General features: G+C 35.0%; 1 protein-coding gene across 2 annotated transcripts in view; it reads left to right on the plus strand.

Moving 5' to 3' along the window:
• Nucleotides 1–21,962, plus strand: part of ZNF804A (zinc finger protein 804A) — a 320,414-nt gene that overhangs the window by 250,649 nt on the left and 47,803 nt on the right. For both annotated transcript variants that reach the window (XM_059053573.2, XM_067026433.1), the window contains exon 2: nucleotides 1,777–1,920. In XM_059053573.2, coding sequence (XP_058909556.1) covers nucleotides 1,777–1,920 — 144 coding nt within the window. The remainder of the gene's footprint in view (nucleotides 1–1,776; nucleotides 1,921–21,962) is intronic.

Below are 21,962 nucleotides of genomic sequence, written 5' to 3' on the forward strand. Positions count from 1 at the left end.
ACTAGTTTGCAAAGAAATTACTATTCTAAAATATTGTTTTGAATGCTAATTCTGCTTTGAACCAAAGACTGTTGCCATTATAATAAACTCACATTGATTAGAATTTTATCTCTGCTTTGAATGCTTTAGCCATGAAATCATAGTACTTAATTATTGTTTCATTTAAATTGGATAATCCACAAAGTATTATTTTGAAGATTTTGTAAAAATTCATTAAGCAGTTTAGATCTATGAGACTCATTTTCATCTTTTTAAACTAACTTTTTTTAAAAACATATCAGATGCAATCAAAAAGAATGGGGAATATTTCACAAATCTGCTGGGAAATGGTAAATTTTTCAAATTGACAACTCATATATGAACAATTTGAATGATTTTGCAATTTATCACCTCTAGCTGTGCAGTTGATAAAACTAATCAAAGATAATGATGAATCACTGTCTTTAAACTGAGAAAGAGGGCTATGTATACACACACTATGGCAAATGCATTATGCATTACTACAAGGTATACTACTAGTTATATATATGAATGATGGTGTACATTATGATATGGTGTGTACACAAATATATAGCACAATAAAGTAAGGAAAGTATTAATCATTTATTAAATTACAATTAGTAAACCACTTTCAAATTTTGTAGAAGCAATTTAAATATTCAAACTATGAGTTCTTTCTAGACTGTATATTTAGTGAGAGGACGATTGTCATTGACATAGAGAAGACTGTGCCGTTTCACCTCCAAATCCTTGTGCCTGAACAAGTGAGTGTCTTACGGTAGAACATAAGAGGCCTGAATATGTAGTTATTTTGAATTTTAAAGAAGTTGAGCCTGAGACAATATGTAAATTAGAAATGTAATATATTCTAAGGTAGGGATCGAAGTTTAGGTCTTCTTTATATCAGCACTTCAGTGAAAGACTTGGGCTGTGTTTCAACATGTAATGTTTATTCATGTCTGGCAACATCAACATTTAAGGAAGCATGAAATAGCAAGTAAATTTAGATTTAAGAAAACCTAAGACCTACAAACATTTTGCTATTTTATGCTTTGTAAATGAAAGCTAATGATAATCACTGCATTTTTCATATTTTCAGGAGTTTGATTGTATAGTCATCTTTATTTACTATCAGCATGATGAAAGCCATCTGTTATACAGTTTAAGTCTTTTCAGTTTAGGTAAATAACTTGCAGAAAAGAATCTCATTTTCCAAAGACTAGAGAATTTTTAAAAGTTCAACCTAAATTGATATGGGTCAAGATGAAAACATTAGTCAGATGAAAGCTACTTGGGATGAATAAGTTGCAAACAAGCAAATAAAAAAACCAATCTTGAATATTTACACACCAATATGGACCTCTTCATAAAGGACATATTTTAGATGTTGTTCAGAATTTTAAAATTTTATATTAGCTAAGACATTGCCAGAAATCGACAGTTGAATCAACAGCTATATGAGTTTCATATTTTTTTCTATGCTAACATAGCATAGGAACTTGTTTAAGCAAGGGCTTCTATTTCTTTCTGTGATTTGTCTTTCCTCTCCATATTTCTACTATTCTTTCATCATTTATTTTTACTTCTTCTGTTAATCTTTAATTTTCTTTAACTGATAATTTCTCCTAATTTGGTTTGCTGCTATTTGCTTTATTTTTCTCTTTCTTGGTTATATTATTTTTAATTTTCATTACTATACTAAAGTTGTCAACTATCAGAAGAAAGGAAACTCAGAGGGAAACTAATTGCTTCCTTCCTTGAAATTTTATTTTGCAGGATTATGCTGAGAAGGAGAACAGCATAGCAAAAGCTCTGGAAGATCTGAAGGCCAATTTTTACTGTGAACTCTGTGACAAGCAGTACTATAAGCATCAGGAGTTTGACAATCACATTAATTCATATGACCATGCCCACAAGCAGGTAAGAAAGAGGTATCAAAAAACCTCGAATATTTCTGAACTTTTGTATTAATTTGAATTGACTGTATAAATATAATATTTTTTCTTTGCTGTGCAGTTTTTAAAGATGTCAATCTGGGGTGATAATTTGATGACTTACAATGAAAGACATTTTTTGGAAAGCACCAAAAGTAAAGTCAGAAATAAATAACCAATATAAAGAAATACCATTCAGTTGCCTTTTAGTAATTGACAGTAATTTGAAAATTACATTCTTCAGGTGGTGATCCTCTATATTTTAAATTTATTAATTTCAAAATGTTAATCAACTAAAGATATTTACCAAATATAAATGAATTTATTCATAGTTCTTTATGGAAGGCATTTCGCATTTAAACTACCATAAACTTATGAGAAACAAGTTTTGGTATGGCAAAACCAAGCTAGGGTTACTGGTTAAACAAATAATATGTATATGATTTAGTTTATTTTAATACTATTTCATTTCCCTATTGATTGAAAATCCAAGATTGATTTTTTTCAACACTGTATGTAAAGATTAGTTTAAAATAGTGACATCAGAAGTGACATTAATAATATAGATTCTGTTTTTCTCCTATGCTTTACTTATATCAATGCAACTGCATACATTGTTTAGCTTACTTGTCATGATTCAGTATGCTTAGTTATTGTCAACTTATAAATACTTTCCTTTTTAGCCATCACTCACAAATATCATCCAAATGTCATTTTGGTATTAATAAAAGGTACATTTTTTACCCATGATCTTACACTAACTTTCCATTAACATTTACCATAAGTATGAAAGAGTAGGATGAAATGATTACATTAATTACTTATGGACGAAGACATGTATTTTCTTTTGTTGTCAGTTTTTCCATTCTCTTATACCAACAAAACTGTGCTTGGAGAGGCTGTTGCAGGGAGAACATTACCCTCTGCTTACATATGTCACTGATTAATGCTGACTAAATTTAATGATCTGCCCTTGCCTTTCTTTTCCTGGTAGTAGATCCACAGGCACACCAGTTAATGAAAAGGTTTTGATGGAAATATCATTCCTTTTCTTACATAAAAACACATTCATATAAGTATATCATTGCTTGATTTGAACATTAAATCCATCAGGAAATAGTATTGATTTCATTCTATGGTAACTTGCATGTGTTTTATAAAAAGAGTCTGAAATGCTCTTCCCGATGTGGTAACTCTAAGAAAGTTGTTCCTCTGATTTTTCCTATTATCTTCCTGTATTCCTTACAAGAGGGCAAAGATGGAGTGTTATTTTATCAGCAAGGTATTAAAATGCATTTATAATTTCTTTTTGGCTTCACTCATGAATAAACATTTCCTATTAGCAACTAAAAACAAACATATGTATGTTTCAGGGTGTAAACTAGGTATTTGGAAATGTGTGTGTGTATGTATATGTGTATTTTAAGAATATCTTACCAGCTACATCTTAATGTCCTTTGCCAAAGAATGCTTTGTTCAACCATAGGTTGTCTGGAGGATCAAATTCACTCTTTTGCTCTTTTGAAGGTCTGGTCACTTGATATTACTCAGGGGCATCAGGCTCTGGAGACAGACTATCTAAATGGCCATGAATTCTGATAAATAGCAGAGTCTTAACTGATTAATTTAACATGAGACTATGTTACAGTAGCTGAAAGTACTTAAAATCTATATGATCACTGTATTCCCCTTCCATAGGATTGTGGCACATGTTTCAAACTGTCTTCCTAAAGAATGCACTCCCTTTTCTGAACAGACACTTTATCCCAATGACAGTTAGCTCTGTTTTTATCACAGGATTCCCAAACCTTGGCCACTTCGAATTAAGTAGAGGGGAACAAAATTTGGAGCTGGGCAATTCAGATATTTTTCTCCTGAGAACTGGAACCAAGGTAAACAAACAAAATACAAACCAAAAAAAACCTATCGCACAAGACCTTCAAGATGGCAGAGGAGTAAGACGTGGAGATCACCTTCCCCCCAACAAATACATCAGAAATACATCTACATGTGGAACAACTATTACAGAACACCTACTGAACGCTGGCAGAAGACCTCAGAATTTCCAAAATGCAAGAAACTCCCCACATACCTGGGTAGGGCAAAAGAAAGAAGAAAAAGCAGAAACAAAAGAATAGGGATAGGACCTACACCTCTGGGAGGGAGCTGTGAAGGGGTAAAGTTTCCACACACTAGGAAGCCCCTTCACTGGCGGAGATGGGGGGGGGTGGGAGCATCGGAGCCACTGAGGAGATCCCAGCAACAGGGGTGCAGACGGCAAAGCGGAGAGATTCCCACACAGAGGATTGGTGCCGAGCACCACTCACCAACCTGAGAGGCTTGTCTGCTCACCCGCCTGGGTGGATGGGGGCTGGGAGCCTGAGGCTCAGTCTTCGGAGGTCAGATCCCAGAGGGAGGACTGGGGTTGGCTGTGTGAATACAGTCTGAAGGTGGCTGGTGCACCACAACTAGCCCGGAGGGAGTCCAGGAAAAAGTCTGGAACTGCCTAAGAGGCAAGAAGCCATTGTTACAGGGTGCGTGAGGAGAGGGGATTTAGAGCAACACCTAAACGAGCTCCAGAGACAGGCGGGAGCCATGGCTATCAGTGTGGACACCAGAGGCGGGCATGAAGTGCTAAGGCTGCTGCTGCAGCCACCAAGAAACCTGTGTGCAAGAACAGGTCACTATCCACACCTCCCCACCCAGGAGCCTGTGCAGCCCACCGCTGCCAGGGTCCCGTGTTCCAGAGAGGGCTTCCCCAGGAGAACACACAGCACACCTCAGACTGGTGCGACGTCACATCGGCCTCTGCCACCACAGGCTTGCCCCGCATTCCATACCCCTCCCTCCGCCCGGCCTGAGTAAGCAGAGCCCCCTAATCAGCTGCTATTTTAACCCCGTCCTGTCTGAGCAAAGAACAGATGCCCTCAGGTGACCTACATGCAGAGGCAGGGCCAAATCAAAAGCTCAACCCCAGGAACTGTGCGAACAAAGAAGAGAAAGGGAAATTTCTCCGAGAAGCCTCAGGAGCAATGGATAAAATCTCCACAATCACCTTGATGTACCCTGCATTTGTGGAATACCCGAATATATAACGAATCATCCCAAAATTAAGGTGGTGGACTTTGGGAGCAACTGTATATTTGGGGTTTGCTTTCTGTACCTAATTTGTTTCTAGTTTTATGTTTATCTCAGTTTAGTATTTAGAGTTTCTTATCATTGGTAGATTTGTTTATTGATTTGGTTGCTCTCTTCCTTTTTTAAAAAAAAATATAGAGATATATATATTTGTTTCCTTTTTCTCTTTTTGTGAGTGTGTATGTGTATGCTTCTTTGTGTGACTTTGTCTGTATAGCTTTGCTTTTACCATTTGTCCTAGGGCTCTGACTGTCCTTTTTTTTCTTTTTTTTTTTTTTTAGTATTGTTTTTAATGCTTGTTATCATTGGTGGATTTGTTTTTTGGTGTGGTAGCTTTCTTCTTTCTTTCTTTCTTTCTTTCTTTCTTTCTTTTTGTTCTCTTTTTGCAATTACACTTTATTATTTTATTTTTAATAATTATTTTCATTTTTTATTTTAATAACTTTATTTTTTCTTTCTTTCCTTCCTCCTTTCTTTCTTTCTTTCTTCCTTCCTTCCTTCCTTTCTTTCTTTCTTCCTTCTTTTCTTTCTTTCTTTCTTTCTTTCTTTCTTTCTTTCTTTCTTCCTTCCTTCCTTCCTTCCTTTCCTTCTTTCTTTCTTTTTCTCTTTTTTTCTTCCTTTTCTTCTGAGCCATGTGGCTGACAGGGTCTTGGTGCTCCAGCCGGGTGTCAGGCCTGTGCCTCTGAGGTGGGAGAGCTGAGTTCAGGAAGCTGGTCTACCAGAGACCTCCCAGCGCCATGTAATATCAAAGAGCGAAAGCTGTCCCAGAGATCTCCATCTCAGCACTAAGACCCAGCTCCACCCAACGAACAGCAAGCTACAGTGCTGGGCACCCAATGCCAAACAACTATGAAGACAGGAGCACAATTCCCCCATTACCAGAGAGGCTGCCTAAAATCATAAGGTCACAGACACCCCAAAACACAACACTGGACGCGGTCCTTTGCACGAGAAGGACAAGATCCAGCCTCATCCACCAGAACACAGGCACCAGTCCCCTGAACCAGGAGGTCTACACAACCCACTGAACCAACCTTACCCACTGGGGGCAGACATCAAAAACAATGGGAACTACGAACTGGCAGCCTGTGAAAGGGAGACCCCAAACACAGTAAGTTAAGCAAAATGAGAAGACAGAGAAACACACAGCAGATAAAGGAGCAAAGTAAAAACCCACCAGACAAAACAAATAAAGAGGAAATAGGCAGTCTACCTGAAAAAGAATTCAGAGTAATCATAGTTAAGATGATACAAACTCTTGGAAATAGAATGGAGAAAATAAATGAAATGTTTAAGAAGGACCTAGAAGAACTAAACAGCAAACAAACAATCATGAACAACACAATAAATGAAATTTAAACTTCTCTAGAAGGAATCAATAGCAGAATAATGGAGACAGAAGAAGGGATAAGTGACCTGAAAGATAAAATAGTGGAAATAACTATCTCAGAGCAGAGTAAAGAAAATAGAATGAAAAGAATTGAGGACAGTCTCAGAGACCCCTAGAACATCATTAAATACACCAACACTGAATTATAGTGGTCCCAGAAGAAGAAGAGGAAAAGAAAGGGACTGAGAAAATATTGGAAGAGATTATAGTTGAAAACTTCCCTAATATGAAAAAGGAAATAGTCAAGTCCCAGAAGAACAGTGAGCCCCATATAGGATAAATCCAAGGAGAAACATGCCAAGACACATATTAATCAAACAATCAAAAATTAAATACAAAGAAGAAATATTAAAAGCAGTAAGGGAAAAACAACAAATAACATATAAGGGAATCTGCATAAGACTAACAGCTGATCTTTCAGCAGAAACTCTGCAAGCCAGAAGGGAGTGGCATGACATATTGAAAGTGATTAAAGGGAAGAACCTACAGCCAAGATTACTGTACCTGGCAAGGATCTCATTCAGATTTGATGGAGAAATTAAAACCATTACAGAGAAGCAACAGCTAAGAGAATTCAGCACCACCATACCAGCTTTACAAAAAGTGCTAAAGGAACTTCTCTGGGCAAGAAACACAAGAGAAGGAAAAGACCTACAATAACAAAACCAAAACAATCAAGAAAATGGTAACAGGAACATACCTATTGATAACTATGTTAAATGTAAATGGATTAAATGCTCCAAGCAAAAGACATAGACTGGCTGAATGGATACAAAACAAGACCCATATATATGTATGCTGTCTGCAAGAGACCCACTTCAGATCTAGGGACACATACAAACTGAAAGTGAGGGGATGGAAAAAGATATTCCATGCAAATGAAAATCAAAATACAGCTGGAGGAGAAATTCTCATATCAGACAAAATAGACTTTAAAACAAAGACTATTAAAAGAGAAAAAGAAGGACACTACATAATGATCAAGGGATCAATCTAAGAAGAAGCTATAACAATTGCAAATATTTATGCACCCAACATAAGAGCACCTCAATACATAAGGTGAATACTAACAGCCATAAAAGGGGAAATCGACAGTAACACAATCATAGTAGGGGACTTTAACACCCCACTTTCACCAATGGACAGATCATCCAAAATGAAAATAAATAAGGAAACACAAGTTTTAAAAGATACATTAAACAAAATGGACTTAATTGATATTTATAGGACATTCCATCCAAAAACAACAGAATATACTTTCTTCTCAAGTGCTCATGGAACATTCTCCAGGATAGATCATATCTTTGGTCACACATCAAGCTTTGGTAAATTTAAGAAAATTAAAATCATATCAAGTATCTTTTCTGACCACAATGCTATGAGACTAGATATCAATTACAGGAAAAAAATCTGTAAAAAATACAAACACGTGAAGGCTAAACAACACACTACTTAATAACAAAGAGATCACTGAAGGAATCAAAGAGGAAATCAAAACATACGTAGAAACAAGTATAATGAAACATGACGACCCAAATCCAATGGGATGAAGGAAAAGCAGTTCTAGGACAGAAGTTTATAGCAATACAATCCTACCTCAAGAAACAAGAAGCATCTGAAATAAACAACCTAACCTTACACCTAAAGCAATAAGAGGAAGAAGAACAAGAAAACCCCAAAGTTAGCAGAAGGAAAGAAATCATAAAGATCATATCAGAAAAAAATGAAAAAGAAATGAAGGAAACAAGAGCAAAGATCAATAAAACTAAAAACTGGTTCTTTGGGAAGATAAACAAAATTGATTAACCATTAGCCAGACTCATCAAGAAAAAAAGGTCACAGAATCAATAAGGTCAAATCAAAAAGGTCACAAATCAATAGAATTAGAAATGAAAAAGGAGAAGTAACAAGTGACACTGCAGAAACACAAAGTATCATGAGAGATTACTACAAGCAATTATACGCCAATAAAATGGACATCCTGAAAGAAATGGACAAATTCTTAGAAAAGCACAACCTTCTGAGACAGAACCAGGAAGAAATAGAAAATATGAACAGACCAATCACAAGCACTGAAATTGAGACTGATTAAAAATCTTCCAACAAACAAAAGCCCAGGACCAGAAGGATTCACAGGAGAATTCTATCAAACATTTAGAGAAGAGCTAACAGCTATCCTTCTCAAACTCTTCCAAAATATAGCAGAGGCAAGAACACTCCCAAACTGATTTTGTGACGCCACCATCACCTTGATACCAAAACCAGATAACGATGTCACAAAGAAAGAAAACTATAGGCCAATAGCACTGATGATCATAGATGCAAAAATCCTCAACAAGATACTAGCAAACAGAATCTGACAGTACATTAAAAGAATCATACACCATGATCAAGTGGGATTTATCCCAGGAATGCAAGGATTCTTCAATATACACAAATCAATCAATATGATAAACCATATTAACAAATTGAAGGAGAAAAACCATATGATCATCTCAATAGATGTGGAAAAAGCATTTGACAAAATTCAACACCCATTTATGATAAAAACCCTCCAGAAAGTAGGCATAGAGGGAACTTACCTCAACATAATAAAGGCCACATATGACAAACCCACACCCAATAACATTCTCAATAGTGAAAAACTGAAACCATCTCCTCTAAGATCAGGAAGAAGACAAGGTTGTCCATTCTCACCACTGTTATTCAACATAGTTTTGAAAGTTTTAGCCCCGGAAACCAGAGAAGAAAAAGAAATAAAAGAATCCAAACTGGAAAAGAAGAAGTAAAGCTGTTACTGTTTGCAGATGACATGATACTATACATAGAGAATCTTAAAGATGCTACCAGAAAACTACTAAAGCTAATCAATGAATTTGATAAAGTAGCAGGATACAAAATTAATGCACAGAAATCTCTTGCATTCCTATACACTAATGATGAAAAATCTGAAAGTGAAATTAAGAAACTCTCCCATTTACCATTGCAACAATAACAATAAAATAACTAGGAATAAACCTACCTAAGGAGAAGAAAGACCTGTATGCAGAAAACTATAACACACTGATGAAAGAAATTAAAGATGATACAAACAGATGGAGAGATATACCATATTCTTGGATTGGAATAATCAACATTGTGAAAATGACTATATTACCCAAAGCAATCTACAGGTTAAATGCAATCCCTATCAAACTACCAATGGCATTTTTCATAGAACTAGAACAAAAAAATTCACAATTTGGATGGAAACACAAAAGACCCCATATAGCCAAAGGAATCTTGAGAAAAAAATATGGAGCTGGAAGAATCAGGTTCCCTGACTTCAGACTATACGACAAAGCTACAGTAGTCAAGAGAGTATGGTACTGGCACAAAACAGAAATATAGATCAATGGAACAGGATAGAAAGCCCAGAGATTAACCCATGCACATATGGTCACTTTGTTTTTGAAAAAGGAGGCAAGAATATACAATGGAGAAAAGACAGCCACTTTATTAAGTCCTGCTGGGAAAAGTGGACAGCTACATGTAAAAGAATGAACTTAGAACACTCCCTAGCACTGTACACAAAAATAAACTTAAAATGTATTAAAGACCTAAATATAAGTCCAGACATTATTAAACTCTTAGAGGAAAACATAGGCATAAGACTCTATGACATAAATTACAGCAAGATCCTTTTTGACCCACCTCCTAGAGAAACAGAAATAAAAAGAAAAATAAACAAATGGGACTGAATGAAACTTAAAAGCTTTTACACAGCAAAGGAAAACTTAAACAAGATGGAAAGACAACCCTCAGAATGGGAGAAAATATTTGCAAATGAAGCAACTGTCAAAGGATTAATCTCCAAAATATACAAGCAGCTCATGCAGTGCAATATCAAAAAAATAAATAAATAAATAAACCCAATCCAGAAATGGGCAGAAGACCTAAATAGACAAAGAAGATATACAGACTGCCAACAAACACATGAAAGGATGCTCAACATCACTAATCATCAGAGAAATGCAAATTAGAACTACAATGAGGTATCACCTCAAACTGGTCAGAATTGCCATCATCAAAAAATCTACAAACAGTAAATGCTAGATAGGGTGTGGGGAAAAAGGAACCCTCTTGCACTGTTGGTGGGAATGTAAATTGATACAGTCACTATGGAGAATAGTATGTAGGTTCCTTAAAAAACTAAAAATAGAACTACCATACAACCCAGCAATCCCACTACTGGGCATATTCCCTGAGAAAACCATAATTCAAAACGAGACATGTGCCACAATGTTCATTAAAGCACTATTTACAGTTGCCAGGACATGGAAGCAACCTATGTGTCCATTAACAGATGAATGGATTAAGAAGATGTGGCAAATATATACAATGGAATATTACTCAGCCATAAATAGAAACGAAATTGATTTATTTGTAGTGAGGTGGATGGACCTAGAGTCTGTCATACAGAGTGAAGTAAGTCAGAAAGTGAAAAACAAATACAGTATGCTAACACATATATATGGAATCTAAAAAAATAAAATAAAAATGCTTCTGAAGAACCTAGGGGCACAACAGGTATAAAGATGCAGAAGTAGAAAATGGACTTGAGTACACTGGGAGGGGGGAGGGTAAGCTGGGACAACGTGAGAGAGTGGCATGGACATACATACACTTCCAAATGTAAAATTAATAGCTGGTCGGAAGCAGCCACATAGCACAGGGAGATCAGCTCAGTGCTTTGTGACCACCTAGAGGGGTGGGATAAGGAGGTTGGGAGGGAGACACACGAGAGAGGAGATATGGGGATATACGTATATGTATAGCTGTTTCACTTTGTTTTAAAGCAGAAACTAACACAACATTGTAAAACAATTTTACTCCATTAAGATGTTAAAAAAAAAACAAAACATAAAAAGCCTGTCTATTCTCTGATTATGTCTGAACCTAACACTTTACATATGTAATCCTCTGCTGTGGCTAAATGCATTGAAAAGTTGAGAAAACTGTTTGCTTAAATAGAGGACAAAATAAGCACACAGAAAATGAGAACTATGTGGCCATGTGACAATTGAAGGAAACAGTATGGAAATAGGAATTTCGATTTTGAATGGCTTTCAGAAAAATAAGCAGCATTTCCATTAACTGATATGCACATCCTTTCCTTGGATTCTGAGAGATATTTCAGCTTGATATTAATAAATGAACTTAAAAGGAAAAATAAAACCAAACCCTAGCTTAGTACTTCTTTTTACTTGTGACCTAAAAAGCAAAACAAAAATAAACTCTTAGTAAAATACTAACCTATCTCAGTAGCAAAGCAACGTTTTTTGTCTCCTATAGAAAACGCCTATATAAGAAATATTTATACTAAAAGTCCATATAACTTAACTTTCAGGTAAGAAAACCTACTTGTGATTAGGACACTTCTTGCATGGAATTAGAAAAAGACAAAGAGACCACTCGTGTCATACATTCTTTACCTCCAGAGATATGATTCTAAGGGCCACCTGATACAGGGCAAAAGGGAGGGGGGGTTACTGGTGGAATGAACCCTAGTCCTGCCACTACTTGCCTTGGGTAAAATGAGCAAAGGTTCATTTAATTCCATTACTCATTCTTAGGAGGAATAAATGAGAGAATGCACATGAACGCACTTTGCAAAGTGTAAAAAAATAGTAAAAGTTCAGTATTTAATTAGTTTTTATTATACTACGTACTAAAATTTTTCTCCTAAAATGTGTGGGACACTGACAGTTTGCCTCTGAGACTTCCTTTATGTAGGCTTCCCCAAAGCATCTATTTTTACTTCAAAAAGGCTAATAGAGTCTGAAATGTAGACAGATAATCTTGACCTATGAGCTATTGTGCCTGCCTCATGTATCTTTGCAAATTCATATATGGCAGAGTATGTGTTGCATTTGAATTCTAAGCTTCAAAGAAAAATCTGTTTCTCTCATCCACATGCTCCTTGGATAACTTCAGAATCCCTCTTGCGCTTTTATCACTAGGACTTGCTACCAGAGAGTTAAAAAGAGGAGGAGGCTCAGGTGTATGGAGGTGATCACCGTAGTTCACAATTTAGACTTCATTTTTGCAATATTTTCTTTTTACCTTAAAACTTGAAGGTCTTTGGATTGTAACCTTTTAATGACAAGGATTGTTTCCTTTATGTCTTCATCCCTCACAACATCTAGTGCAGCATTTTTCACAATTTACACACCAAATCAATGCTTCCCATATAAATAAATGTAAAAAGGCCAGAGTCAAATTCCTTTTGAGGTTTTGTAATAAACCGCAGCTTCGAGGTAGGTAAGAGTTTCAAAAGAATAAAATTATTTAAGTATAGATTTATACTTAGATGAAACTAATTGTGAGGAGAATATTATTTATGAGGATGGAGTGAGTAAGTTGGACAAGTATTTTGAACACTTCCACATTAATGAGTATTTTTCCTTTATAAAATAGTGTTACTGATTATAATATAGCAACAATTTAAATAGCCTATATTATGTGTATTCTTCAAAATGTTTCATATCTATTTAACATCAATGTATTTTGGATTTGTATTGTGAGTGTTTTTTTTATGTGAGAAAATTATTAAAAGCAAATAGCCCTTTTAGAACTACCTTAGAGATTTCACTTTCAGTAGGGTATCACACAAGATGCTCCAAAGGACCCTTGTACTATAAAACAAATAGATCCTCTACAATACATATTTTTAATTGAATTGCTGAGTTTCTAGGAAGGATGATATCTCTAAGGACCATGGGGTGGGGAAGTTCTGAGGATTGGGAAGCTACTGGCTAAAACCTGGGCATGCAGTAATAATAAACTACAAAATGTGGAACTGAATGAAGAGTAAATCACACTATGAGCTTTGTAGTCTGAAAATGAACCATGCTCAGCGGTTGGTAAACTTTGACTAAGACTTCTGGATTAAAATGAATATTGCCCCTAGTTCTTGACTGAAACATATACAAATTACTCTTGAAAAAAAAGCAACCTTGATTTAGATTTTCCATTGAATGTGATTAACAAAATCAGGGATCATAATCAAAGATCAAAAACTCTAATCAAAATCTCAATATTTTTTAATATTGAACTTTACAAACTGATTGCACAATTTATATGTAAGAATGAATACAATTCTAAAAGGGCAACTAAAAGTGGGAAGATTTGTCCTGCTGGATGCCAAGACTATTATATACAGCTCTATTGTCGCAGACTTGGACAGATTGATTAATGGAACAGAATCTAGAGCTGTGACGTAAAAATCCACTTATGTTTGGAAATTTGTTAAATAACAGAAGCAGAAAGTACCTCAGTGGTAAAAATATACACTTTCCAGACAATAGTATGTGATGATTAGTTATCTATATTTTTTTAAAAAAGAGATTGATTCCTTCACACAATAAATGAACAATCAAGCAATATCAATGTCAGATGAATTAAAGAGTTTAAAACAAAAATAAAAACTTGTAAAAAGTTAGAATAGTATTGTGGAAAATATTTTTATGACCTCAGAGTAATACACAAGTATATGTTAAATATGGCATTGAAAGCACAAAGCATTGTAGAAAAGATTGGTAAGTTTAACTACATCAAAAATAGTATTTTATCACAAGAAATTTTCAGTAAAAAAAGTAAAACCACAAGCCAGAAATTGGGAAAATATATTTGTAATATATATACCAAGAAAGACTTTGTGTTTGGATCTTATTAAAAATATGAATTCATGAGAAAAATAACAATAACCGAGTAGAAAACTGGACCAAAATATGGCAGAAATTTACAAAAGAAGTACCACTAAAGACCCATAAATATATTACAAATTGGTCAAAAATGAGCAATATTTTTGTACCCACCAAATTGGAAAAAATAAAATTTGATGATCTCAGGTGATAATGACGTGTATCAATGGAAAATCTTACACATCATTTGTGAAAGTATGAATTGATCTGGCAACTTAGGAAAACAATCTTACAAATTTATATATTAACATACTGAAACAAAACAAAGGCCTCTCTTTTTTTTTTTTTTTTTTTTTTGCGGTACGCGGGCCTCTCACTGTTGTGGCCTCTCTCCCGTTGCGGAGCACAGGCTCCGGACGCGCAGGCTCAGCGGCCATGGCTCACGGGTCCAGCCGCTCCACGGCATGTGGGATCTTCCCGGACCGGGGCACAAACCCGTGTCCCCTGCATTGGCAGGCGGACTCTCAACCACTGCGCCACCAGGGAAGCCCAAAACAAAAGCCTCTTAATAATAATAGCTATGAACAACAAACTTTGAAAATAAATTGTGATGTATTCACACAATGCAAAATTATTCTGTAGTTCAAACAAACTAACTCTAGGTAAATATAACATGAAATAATCTTAGAAATGTAATATTGATTGAACAAAAAGTTGTGAAAGACTGCACACTTTTTATTCTGTCCAGAAAAAAAAAAAAAACTTAATGCTATTGTTTTTAAGATTATTAACATGTGATCTATCCCTCTTTGTGAAATGGAAAATGGTGAATATGAAATTCAAGATGGTGGTTACTTCAAGGAGTGAAGTAGGGTGATGTGATACCAAAGGATCACATGAGTATATGAAATATGTTCTAATTCTTATACTGGAGAATAGGGTCAGGGTTATTCAATTTAATATAATGCTTCATACACAATTGCACATATATAATACTATGGACTGACTCATTAAACAAAGAAATATCATAATCAAACAAATATGTTCTCAAACTATTCCATCATAGTTATAGTAGCTGTCTTAATTGCATTGAAGTAGTAATTCAATATTAAATGGAGAATTATAATTGAAGTTATTGTTAGCTTTTCCATGTGCCATTCAAATATTTCACCATTTTTTTAAGAAAGCACATCTCCCCTGTTTATCAGGATCATCTTGTTTGTTAAACTTCAACCAATATGGGAAAATAAAGTTTTCCAGGAAAAGATAAAAAAGGTAGAGATACATTTCCATTGCTTTCTCTCTTATTAACATTTGACCAGATGAGCCCTTGATATTAATGTAAGAATTGCACAATTTTTTCATATTTATGTTTTTATAGAATTCTTTATTCAAAAGCCCAGAGAAGCATAGGATTTTATTAACATGCATAAAATCTAATTATATGCAGAAAAGTGACAGTTTAAATGCAAATCATTATTTTAACCTACATAAACATACAAAATAATAGTTAATTTATTATTTTAAAAACATAGAATTAGTTTTTCATAACAGAAAATACAGTATTTTAAGGATAACTATATATCCCAATATCCTAGGACAGTCTCACTTTATATCCATCATCCTTGTTTAATTATTAATAGAGTCCTTATTTAAGTAATAAATAACATGGTTGCAATAGATATGTTTATTGAAAAACAGCAACATTTTTCGCTATGTTTTAGAATGATGAAAGTTTAAGGGAAATGGCATAGTAAGCCTGATCCTTCATGTAAGTTATATATTTACCCAAACTTAGAAATGTCAAAGGGAACTTTTTTAAAAGTCTAAAAAAATCACATACTTATATACATTTTTTGCTTGAGGAAACTATGTAAACATACATTTCATTGTGTAGCAAATGCATGTAAGAGTCAAGAGACCAGGCAGCCTCTATCACAGACTTCTTTTAAGGGCAAAGCTTTTTATCTTCACCTTCCCAGAGCTCTATTTCCACATCTATATACAGAGAGTTTAGACCAGATGACTTCATTGGCCTATCTGGGTCTAAATTTTAAGGATTCTATATCATCAAGTATAACACAGGTTAAAGCTTATGTGTTAGTCATAAATAGTCATATGTACTTCATTCTCAATTCCACATTTTCTAAGTGATTCTCTCACATAAAAAGATTATTAGAATATTTTCCAGTGAAGTTGTCATTCTGAATTCTAGTCATTGAGATTTTTTTTTAAGTGGGAAACTCACTATCAGGAAAAAGAAAAGATTTTCCTGTAAACCCTTTTACCTGTACGTCTGCCCTGAACCAAAGCCACACAGTGTCTGTCTTCTCACCTGGTAGCCTATGGGCAATTCAGAGTTATTTTCACTGTAAGAGATTTGTCACGCTGATACTATGAAAAGATAGAAAAAGGAATGATTGCCTTATTGTTGCTGCCCCTCAAACATTTTGTTTTTTACTTTAGCAGTTTCAGTGTGGCTGAAATATTTCCCAAAAGGCACCAAAGTGACCTTAACCCAGCAAGTCAAGATTCTGTGCTTTATGGCATGCTGTTTTGTTCTGCTCCAGAGGAAGTCACTGTCAGGCCAGGTTGTTGGAATTTGCTGTCCTGCAGGGACTTGTAGTGCTATAGAAATGGAGAAGCTTTATTCTCAAATTTGAACATTTCCTAATCATTTAAGCTTCTGTTCAGTAAAGTGATACTTGAGAAAGAAATCACTTCTTGATATTTGGGTGCAAATTTTCATATGCAAAATAATATTTAAAGGTTAATAAGAAAATATGAGATACAGGTAAAACAATTAATGATTCAGTCCATTTCAAACATCTTTCCTGGGATTTTTCCTGGGGTGTGTATTCATCTAACTGTACTGTTTTGTTGTGTGTGTTTTTTTTAACCATTTGGAGGATCAGAACAAAGGGAAAACTTAAAAATTTCCTCCTATAGAGCATCCCCACTGCCCCAAATGACTGCTCCAAGAGAAGCACACACATATGTCTTCATCTTCAATGAACTGTGCTGCTTTGATATTTCATATTCAAACCATGATTTGAATAGAATTAAACTGAAGATTTTGTCCATTCTTGAGTCTGAGCCAGACTGGATAAAATATTCATTTCTAGTATCTGAACTCATGCCATTGTCCTAAGCTTTCCCCAGTGGCGTTGAAGTCTCCTTCCCTCCCATCTTCCAACATCTATTAGGTTGATGGCTGTCTATTGAGTCAATTAATGTTCAGGGGAAGTGAAAAATACTACAACTTTAAGCAAAGGGTTTTATTCCATGTTATCTACATATAATTATGCCAAAAAAGAATTTAAAAAGTAAGATACAGTAGAAAAATGCACCTAATATGAGAGAAAGCTTTTGTATTTACATATATTTTAGAATAGGAGGACCTTCAAGATGGCAGAGGAGTAAGACGTGGAGATCACCTTCTTACCCACATCTACATGTGGAACAACTCTTACAGAACACCTACTGAACGCTGACAGAAGACTTCCCAAAAGGCAAGAAACTCCCCACGTACCTGGCCATGTGGCTGACAGGGTCCCGGTGCTCCAGCCAGGTGTCAGGCCTGAGCCTCTGAGGTGGGAGAGCTGAGTTCAGGACATTGGACCACCAGAGATCTCCCGGCCACATATAATATCAGTCGGCGAGAACTCTCCTAGAGATCTCCATCTAAATGCTAAGACCCAGCTCCACTTAATGACCAGCAAGCTCCAGTGCTGGACACCCCATGCCAAACAACCATAAACACAGGAACATAACCTCACCAATTAGCAGAGACTCTACCTAAAATCATACTTAGTTCATAGACACCCCAAAACACACCACCAGATGCAGTCGGGCCCACCAGAAAGACAACATCCAGCCTCATGCACCAGAACACAGGCACCAGTCCCCTGTACCAGGAGGTCTACACAACCCACTGAACCAACCTTATCCACTGGGGTCAGACACCAAAAACAACGGGAACTACAGACCTTCAGCCTCTGATAAGGAGACCCCAAACACAGTAAGTTAAACAAAATGAGAAGACAAAGAAACACACAGCAGTTGAAGAAGCAAGGTAAAATCCCACCAGACCTAACAAATGAAGAGGAAATAGGCAGTCCACCTGAAAAAGAAATTAGAATAATGAAAGTAAAGATGATCCAAAATCTTGGAAATAGAATGGAGAAAATACAATAAAGGTTTAACAAGGACCTAAAGAACTAAAGAGCAAACAAACAATCATAACCAACACAATAAATGAAATTAGAAACTCTCTAGAAGAGATCAATAGCAGAATAACTGAGGCAGAAGAACGGATAAATGACCTGAAAGATAAAATAGTGGAAATAACTACTGCAGAGCAGAATAAAGAAAAAAGAAAAGAATTGAGGACAGTCTCAAAGACCTCAGCAACTGACAAAGGATTAATCTCCAAAATATAAAAGCAGCTCATGCAGTGCAATATCAAAAAAAAACAAGAAACCCAATCCAAAAATGGGCAGAAGACTTAAATAAAAAAAGAAGATATACAGATTGCCAACAAACACATGAAAAGATGCTCAATATCACTAATCATTAGAGAAATGCAAATCAAAACTACAATGTGGTATCACCTCAAACAGGTCAGAATGGCCATCATCAAAAAATCTACAAACAATAAATGCTAGAGGTGGTGTAGAGTAAAGGGAACCCTCTTGCACTGTTGATGGGAATGTAAATTTATACAGCAATTATAAAGGACAGTGTGGAGGTTCTTTAAAAAACTAAAAATAGAAGTACCATATGACCCAGCAACCCCACTACTGGGCATATTCCCTGAGAAAACCATAATTCAAAAAGAGTCATGTACCACAATGTTCATTGCAGCTCTATTTACAATAGCCAGGACTTGGTAGCAATTTAAGTGTCCACTGACAGATGAATGGTTAAAGAAGCTGTGGCACATATATACAACAGAATATTACTGAGACATAAAAAGAAACGAAATTGAGTTATTTGTAGTGAGGTGGATGGACCTAGAGTCTGTCATACAGAGTGAAGTAAGTCAGAAAGAGAAAAACAAATACCATATGCTAATACATATATATGGAATCTTAAAAAAAAAAAAAAAGGTTCAGAAGAACCTAGGGGCAGGACAGTAGTAAAGATGCAGATGTAGAGAATGGACTTGAGGACACTGGGAGGGGAAAGGGTAACCTGGGATGAAGTGAGAGAGTGGCATTGACATATATACACTACCAAATGTAAAATAGATAGCTAGTAGGAAGCAGCCACATAGCACAGGGAGATCAGCTTGGTGCTTTGTGACCATCTAGAGGGGTGGGATAGGGAGGGTGGGAGGGAGATGCAAGAGGGAGGGGATATGGGGATATATATATACACATATAGTTGGTTCATTTTTTTATACAGCAGAAACTAACACAACATTTTAAAGCACTTATACTCCAATAAAGATGTTAAAAAAAGAAAAAGAATAAAATGGACTATTGCATATAGAAGTCACCAGCTAGTACCTTAAACATAAGTCAAATTCAATAATCTGGATAATTTGTATAAGAACAAGTTATTTCTATAGTTGCACAAATAGACAATAATGTCTTGTGGATAACTCAAAATAGCAAATAAGATGACAGAGGCAAAAAATGTATATATATTTATATACACATATATTTGTATATATATATGATTATATATATATATATATATTTCAATTCCTCTGCATTATTCTCTTATCCAGGGATATAAATATTTTCTGTCTTGTTTATTTGAGGTTGGTATCCCTATAAGTAATTAAATCTCTATGAGCAGCTTTGACAAAGAAGAATTCTGGCAATCTTTAATTCACTGAATTTTTGGAAGAATGGTTTCTTCATTATGCTCACACCCTCTGATAGCAAAACGTGGTTATGTTTGCAACCTCACCTCTAAGAAATATTTCCTTTTTTGAAATAAATGGCTCTTCCTTTTAATGCATATTTGGATCATCTCTGCTTTTTCAAGTTGCCAAAATTATGACACCTTTTTTTTAAAAAATATGGACTTTGGAGAAGTCATAACCTTGGCTAACACAAGTTATTGTGTAACCTGGTATCATCAGTTCTTCATATGCTGAAATTCTATTGTGTCACTGTGATCATTATACTGTGGACAGACAAATTCTAAGATGTCATGCACGATTATCACAATATTGTTATGTAAACCTTACAGTGACACTAATAGAAATGTTTATTCTAAGAAAGGCAAGAAACAGGCTTAAAATACTATAGATTTTCCATGATTGTATCTCAAAATTCTAGCAACTTTCAAATGACTATGACTTGCAAATAGTAGTCACTCTTTTCCTATTCCATAAAACTGTTCTAGGCATTTTCTCTCCATTTTATCCTAAGCACTTAAGTAGATCTTTTCCTTCTAAAACACACAAAGCTAATCATTGGGTGTTTTAACACTTTCTATTTTCCAATATTCCTCCTTCTAATTTCAATATTATCTAATCTACCTGAAAATAGCATTTTTCCCTAATGATGATATTCTGTTCCTAGTGGGAGAGAATGATTTTTTCTAACACCTCCTTGTTCTGTGCTATGTGTGTCACTATGGCTTTGCCTTGGTTTCTCTGAGTGTAATCAGTAGTATTCAAAATCTTTTTCCTAGGATGTAAAAGATTGTCTAAGGACATTTTTAAAATAGTTGATGCTATGTAAAGATAGTTCTGCATAGAATGTACCTTGGAATATATCCAGATACCATTATTTAACATTACATTATGATAATTAGTACATAAAAGTAATGCTGAAATTTGCTCTAAGTAAAGCAGAATTTCAAATAAAACTATTCATGGATTTCTCCCCAACCTCCCCCCTATATCCTACCTCTCATCTCCATCTCCTGCCCAATTGTTGAATAGCAAATGCATAATTTCTTATGCAGAACCCATTTTTAAGATACAGTCTACTATGCTCCTAGCCCCACTACAACAACCTGCTCTTTCAAGTCTTTTGTTCAATTTTTCTGTTTGTTGATTCTCTGCTTTTCTGTTGGTTGATGTGTATTCTGAGCATAAACTCAGAATTACCTAGATCCAAAATGAGGTACACAAATTTTCAAGAGGTTAACGTTAACCTGTGCTGTGTTGCTCTAAAGATTAACAGCACTGTGTCAGAATCATGGGGTCCAGACTTTCTTACAGGTACTAATAGCTGCCTTACAAAAAGAGATCAATACCATATATACATATATAAACATTTTGAGATATGGAAAAAATTCCCACATTTGTTTACCCTAGTAACAAAATGATTTTTTCCTAATTTTCTTCATGTATATGCATATTTTTAGATAGATACAATTTTGTAATCTACAGCATTTGTATCTTTATATTAATGGTACTGCGTATTAAAGATATGTATTCTGATATGCATATATATTTTTACATTTAAGTACAGATATATATCAATGTATACTAAAGGTGCACACACACAAATACATATATCTGTATGTATGTTTTGTTTTTTTGTTTTAATGGGCAAACCATTGTCACTATTATTTTTTTGTCACTATTATTTAATATTGCTTCATATTCAGTTCCATGCCTAACTAAGTACGTTGTACCCAATATGCAGTATAATGTATATAAAATACATTTAATTCAAAAATCTGTCAAAATAAATATATTAATCCAAAAATTATTTTCTTCATACAGATTTTACTCGTTAGGAAACTTTGGTGTGATATGGTACAATATCCCCTCAACTTTACTCCTGTTCAAAATTTACCTCAGTGTATTTGTAGCAATTTGGAAGATTCTGCCTATGTACT

This window comes from Kogia breviceps, chromosome 2, assembly GCF_026419965.1.
Source record: "Kogia breviceps isolate mKogBre1 chromosome 2, mKogBre1 haplotype 1, whole genome shotgun sequence".
NCBI lineage: Eukaryota > Metazoa > Chordata > Mammalia > Artiodactyla > Physeteridae > Kogia > Kogia breviceps.